Source organism: Drosophila albomicans, chromosome 2R, assembly GCF_009650485.2.
Source record: "Drosophila albomicans strain 15112-1751.03 chromosome 2R, ASM965048v2, whole genome shotgun sequence".
Classification (NCBI taxonomy): Eukaryota; Metazoa; Arthropoda; class Insecta; order Diptera; family Drosophilidae; genus Drosophila; species Drosophila albomicans.
Genome location: NC_047631.2, coordinates 9,574,332 through 9,580,760, shown reverse-complemented (window position 1 = coordinate 9,580,760; position 6,429 = coordinate 9,574,332). Strand labels below are relative to the sequence as shown.

Here is a 6,429-nt window from a genome sequence, read left to right as displayed (position 1 = left end):
TGCGGTAATATACGCAAAATATACCAAAATAATACATATTAAATTTTTTGGTTGATCTATCTCATATAGTCTCTGATATTCAGTGTTTCATACGGACAGACAGATAGATCGTCTCAGCTGTTGACGCTAATTAAGAATACTATATGGGTAGTACTTTATAGGGTAGTAGATGCCTCCTTCTACCTTTTACATACACTTCCTGCCGGCACAAAGTTATAATACCCTTCTACCCTATGCGTAGCGGGTATAAAATTTAAGTAAAGAGAAAATTTTTGTTTAAAAAAATTATTAAAAAATGGATAATGAATTGCATTATTCATCGTGATATGAACTAATATCATATATTGAATATATGTCTTATAAGGCGTGTAAAAATATTTCGATTTCTATTTCAGCGCAAATTGGGAAACTTCGCTCCCTGCGGAAAGTACAACTGTTTCTGGTGTTGTTGGTGCTCCAAGACGAACCCATTCCCTGGGAAGCCCAGCATCTTCCCTCGCAGATTGTATAGCATGCTGCATAGCAAAGAGAACTCCGACAGCTAAGCAGAAAGGTGGTTCTCCAATTGCCTTCGAACGCAGAAATCCAACAGAATTAGGACTCTTCTGCAACAATTCAATGCGAAAATCGATAGGTATATCTTTAGCACCTGGAGGATGATAGTTCCATGTACGATTTGTCAGAATGCGCCCTGTCTGACGGTCGTAAACTAAATGTTCCGTGAGATAGTAGCCTAATCCCATGACAAAGGCTCCTTCAACCTGACCAACATCAATGCTGGGACTGAGACTCTCGCCTGCATCTTCTAAAATGTCCACGCGTCGAATCAAATGATTGCCAGTCAAAATATCCAGTTCCAGTTCACTGAGACTCAAACCGAACACGGTATAATTAGGTTGATCCCCCTGTTCGTATGACTCGGTTGCAATCAGACTGATCGATTGTGAAAATGCAGCCTCCACTACCTCCTCCCATTTGGCTTGGGCTCCCAACGTCTCCTTCACTGGTTGTAGACGCTTATTGAGGGTATCGCATGCTTTACGAACAGCTCGTCCAACACAATCACTGGTCATTGAGTTAGCTGTCATAAAGGAATTGGCACCTGATATTGTGTTGCTAGCTTCGACACGCACATGATCCAGTGGCACTCCGAGAATAAAGGCAGTAAGCTGTGCCACCTTTGTATTTAATCCCTGTCCCACCTCAATACCTCCATGTGAAATTACCACAGATCCATCCGCATGATAGATGGCAACAGTTGCTGGATAGCACCAAGCAATCCTCACATTCAGAGGGAACTCCATTACTGATAATCCCAATCCTCGTTTGCGCCATCGATTCTGTGCATTGAACAAGTTGATTTCAGTTCGTCGCTTTCGATATTCCGTGGATGCCAGGAATCGAGGAAGTAGTTGCTGCATTTCATTATCCGGCCGAAGATTCACCAGACGAACGTCAGCTGGATCTAATTTGGCAGCAAACGCAATGTGCTCTATTGCAGTCTCGGTCATTGCGATGGCTATTTGAAAGAGATAGTTTAAAAAATTATAATAGTATTAATTTTCATTGTTAAGTAAAATTGGAGTAGATGGCCTTAGTAGTTTGCACTCCCTTCTTTTAGTTATTATATTATTTCTGTATAATAATTAAACACGACAATAAATAAATAATCTTAAGTGAACTTACACTCTGCCGTGCCTGGTGCACGAAACCAGGAATTACTTGCAGCGTCTGTTCTAATAGCCGTTCCTTTTGAATAAAAGTTTGCATCAGTTAAATTGTAGACATTTCTAATAGCTCTTCGTGCCAAATTGAATACGACATTTTCATTGAGAGTACATCCCGCATCCTCGTAGTAGTTATTCGTTAATCGTCGAATGGATCCATTGGCACGCACCTGAAACTCATAGTCCGATCTACAAGCCCATCGCTTGCCATTCGATTCCATCATAGATTCGATTGTTTGCACAAACCGAGCTGGTCGATTCAGCTTGAAAGCAACAAGTGAACAAGCACATGCCACCTGATTAGACCGGGTTAGCTTTCCACCATAACTGCCTCCCACGCGTTTGACTTCCAATTGCACCTTATTGGTTTCTATCTTAAGCATGCGTGAAATGCTAGCCTGAGTTACATCCATCCAATGTGTGGCACAATACACACGAAGCACTTCCTCTACAGGCACAACTATGGTGGTCTGAGGCTCAATAGTAAAATAGTACTGGGAGTCCAACTGTAAGATTCCCTTGCCTGTAATGTCGCCAGCTTCTGGCATAAGTTGAGATACTTCCTCTATCTTTATGGAGTTTGTAAACATGCGATCCTCCTTCTTCTCTGCAAGCACAGCATTCATACATGTGTAGATCTTTACTTGATCGTTGACATAAGTGACTTGTACCAATGAAGCTGCATAAATCGCAATATCATGACTGGTTGCAGCAATGACTCCAAGGGGCTGATCGTAGTATTTGACAAGGCCAGCGCAAAATATTTCCTCTGGCTCTACTGTAAATAGCGTTGTGTTGTTAAAGTTGTTGTCTCCAGGAATATCTTTCAGTGAGTAAAACGCCACTACACCCTTGCACTGAAAGGCAGCCTTGGTATCAATGCCTTCTATTGTAGCTCCAACTCTCTTTGCAGTGACGAAGGCACAGTAAACAGCATTCGACTTGGTTAGCAGATCATTCACATACATGGCTTCCCCGGAACATTGAATGAGACCTAAAAAGAAGATTGATGAGTTCCTTAGACATTCAGGAATTTAAGACTTACCTTCAAGTTTCTGAACCACCTGCCCCACCGGGTATTTCTTGGGAATAGTCTCAAACGATTGTTTGCCCGAGGAGAGTGGACGTTCAAGTAGTTGTCCTCCACTTTGAAGACGCTCCCGAACCAACTCTTTAGGGGCAGACCCTAAGAGAAATTTATAAAACAGAGAGCAGGCCAGTTTCTGGCGGTATTCAGGAGATGCTTCTGGTGGCATTGCAACTGGCTGCAAAATCGTCAGAAGTTGTTCGAAGGCTTGCACCACAGTGCCATTGTCGTAGAGATCACGACCCACCAGGAACTGTTCTACATTTTTAGCGTGTACGAAGCCTGGATGAATATTTCCGAAGCAGATACGAGCCGATCCGACTATGCGACTTTGAATATTTTGCCATTCAATTAGAAATCCTCCATTGATATAGGCATGAACATTCTGGGCTCGGGGAAGAATCTATCAAGCAGGAAAGTATATTAGAACAAGTAAGAAAGCTACAGTCGAGTGTGGTCGACTGAGATACCCGCTACCCATTTTGAATAAAAGAAATATATTTTGCGGTATTATTCTCAAAATATACCAAATATACTACAAAAATACTAAAAATATACAAAGTAAATATACAAAGCAACTAAGACCCCTAGAAGGTAGGTGTTTTTACCCATACAAAGGTATTTCTTTAATAACTTCCACAAATTTTTATCTAATCGCAACTAAATTTTCAGGAATCATAACTACTATAGTTATTATTATATATACCAAAATTTGCAACTCTAGCTTTAAAATTACGCTTGTTATTCGATTTTTTTGATTTGCGGGGGCGGAAGTGGGCGTGGCAAAAATTTGAAACTTGATCTGCGTGCAAACATAACAAATGCTATCGACAAATTTATAGATCTATCTCTTATAGTCTCTGAGATCTAGGTGTTCATACGGACGGACGGACAGACACACAGACGGGCATGGCTAGATCGTCTCGGCTGTTCACGCTGATCATGAATATATATACTTTATGGGGTCGAAGAAGCCTCCTTCTACCTGTTTCCTGCCGGCACAAAGTTATAATACCCTTCTACTCTATGGGTAGCGGGTATAATGAATTCCAAAGACATGGTGAACTAACCTTGTATGAGTTGAAAAGGTATTTGTCTTTGGGATACGCTCGCATTATAAATGCACCAATAACCAATTTGGGAGTGCGATCTTGAAGATAATCCAATAGGGTCATTACTCTCTGGGTATGTGCGTTGTCATGCACTAGGACTTGGGCATCAAGACTCTCAAACGTGATAAAAACATCCGAGGGAAATTCTGGATGTTGCTTCTTTATAGAAATGTTGCCAGCCAGAGTTCCGTTCTGTGAATACAGGGTTTAGAGCATAATCTCTTTGTTTACTTACTTTCACTTTCACACTGCAATCTCGATCAGTCAGTAGTGGATTTGTAGCCAGCACTCACATTTCGGACTGGCACATTCGCGATCAGGTTGAAGTGTTGCCATAACTGAGTACAATATTCGAAACCGGCGCGACTTGTGGCCTGTTGGAAGAGCTGCATCGCATCTGTCAGCGACATGTTGGCTCCCAGTAGCAGATGATCAGACTCAATGCTGTGCTGCTTCAGCTCCGGCACCTCATTGATATCGATGTAGTGCCGAATACTCTTCGGTCTTCTGTAGACACCATGAGCTGTGTTTCCTCCCACCAGAATATACTCTTCTCCTGCGGGAACTTGATCTAAGGAAGCGAACAACTCTGTTAACGACTTGGGCCAATACCATTGACAATTGTCTTGGCATGGAAGCATCTTCCGGGAGCAGCTTCCACTTGAGCATTGACCAGTTCGTGGACACAGCAACTTGAAGGAATCCTCGATGTCCATACATTCTGCTGGCACCTCAATGGTGCTATCCACGGCAAAGGACTTCATGGCATCTAATATAGGTCGATAGCCGGTGCAGCGACAGATGTTTCCGCCAAAAGCATCCTCCACTTCGGACATGGTGACCACGCCTCCCTTACCTTCGAGGAGTCCGTATATGTTCATTACGAATCCTGGCGAACAGTAGCCACACTGAGTGCCATTGAGCTTTGCCAGACGTTTCTGTATGGGATGATAGCCGCTGCTTTTGTTACCCAATCCCTCGTCTGTGATAATGTCAACATCATTGCAGGTGTTGAGCAACATCAAGCACTATAGAGAAGGGATTGCTTAAAATACATTGCATTTCACTTTATTACTCGCTGCTTACTGAGTTGACGGCGTGGGTTTTTAATTCGCCAGTTACGGGATGACGACGCTGGATTACACAGACACAGGAGCCACAACCGCCTTCCAGACACATGTACTTGGTGGCAGTCAGGTGGAGATGTTCTCGAAGAAAAGTGTTGAGTGTGATGTCCACGACGTAGTCCGCCGGTTGGACCTCGTACGGAAATCCATTGACGTTGAATCTGATACTCATTCCTGCTAGTTTGGCATCCAATCGAAAAGTGCGAAGCTCTTGACCAGGCGCCTCTTTTTAAAGCCCCGAGTGGAATCTGATTAGCAAAAATTAGCCAAAACTAAACTGGTTCGCTGTGATAGCGAATAGCAATATAACTAGTGATCGCACGATTAATCATATGATACATATTAATCGATTAATTTGTTTCAATTAGCGATTTAATTGTATCAAAAAATGGGTTTCGATTAATTGAATCATTAATCGATTATACTACGTAATAATCGCGACACTACAATTTTACGCGCAAAATTAAAGATTTAATAACATTTTATAATGGCACCGATAACCATCAAAGTATGAATATTTTTACAAAATGAATAAAAAAAAGTGTGTGCTTCCCTATTTGCACTTTGCTACCGGCAGAGCGTCTTTTTTAATAAATTTAATTTAATAACATGGGTTTTTCATAATAAGTCGTATAATGCATATTCATAAGCATAATATAACAAGAGTAATTTATGTATGTTTTTATTTTTAGTCTTAATTTAAATAATCAGTGAATATTTAATATTTAGCAGTAGTTTTTGACATATTAAACAGTCGTTAAACTCTTGTTATTCAAATTTGAATGGACAAATCTATTCAGTATTTCTGCAGCCTTGAATGGCTCCAAAACGCTAGGTGCTGATCAGTGTTGCCAAAGTTTGTTGAGAAAAAAAGCTGTTTTTGACGGGAAGAACGATGCAAAAAAGCTGAAAAATTAAAAAAAAAGCTGTAAAAAAAACTGATTTTTCAATTCAGTGGATTCTCTATGTTTTTCTGATAGTCACAAGGTGAGCGCACGAAATCGGTTATATTGAAACATATGTATAGAATTTGTACAGCAGCTGTACAATATTTGGAGAATTTTATTAAAACTATCCTGATTCTCCTCATTTTTATTGTCATATTTTCATCCAGTTCCCATAATTTTTAGGAATTTATTAGGAAGGTTATATCTATAGCAGCATTTCTCAAGTCTGCGCAAGCCATAACTGTAAATACATGATTTAGAATAAAATGTATTTTCATTTTAAGTAGAAAACAACGAGTAGAAAAACGAATAGCGCTGTCGTCTTCAAAGTATTTAACAACTAGGTTTCCTAAATGATCCAAATGAGCCAACAATGTATGCTCGGCCACAAAAAGACATAGCACTGCTTCTTGCTCCATTGTCTTGACC

General features: G+C 40.7%; 1 protein-coding gene across 1 annotated transcript; it reads right to left on the bottom strand.

Annotated features, from left to right (window-relative positions):
* Positions 1–358: 358 nt before the first annotated feature.
* Positions 359–5,240, bottom strand: LOC117575898 (uncharacterized). Its single transcript, XM_052006511.1, has 6 exons — positions 5,013–5,240; positions 4,220–4,954; positions 3,885–4,118; positions 2,773–3,217; positions 1,687–2,721; positions 359–1,519 (listed from the first exon to the last, which is right to left on the bottom strand). Exons 1-6 carry the CDS (start codon positions 5,223–5,225, stop codon positions 387–389), a joined length of 3,795 nt encoding a protein of 1,264 aa, XP_051862471.1. The 5' UTR covers positions 5,226–5,240; the 3' UTR covers positions 359–386.
* Positions 5,241–6,429: the final 1,189 nt, after the last annotated feature.

Coding starts and splice junctions, on each gene's coding strand:
- LOC117575898 (XM_052006511.1), bottom strand. CDS start 5,225: ATGAGTATCAGATTCAACGTCAATGGATTTCCGTACGAGGTCCAACCG. Junction 4,119..4,219: donor CGAATGTGCCAGTCCGAAAT/GTGAGTGCTGGC, acceptor CTGTATTCACAG/AACGGAACTCTGGCTGGCAA. Junction 1,520..1,686: donor TGCACCAGGCACGGCAGAGT/GTAAGTTCACTT, acceptor TCTTTCAAATAG/CCATCGCAATGACCGAGACT.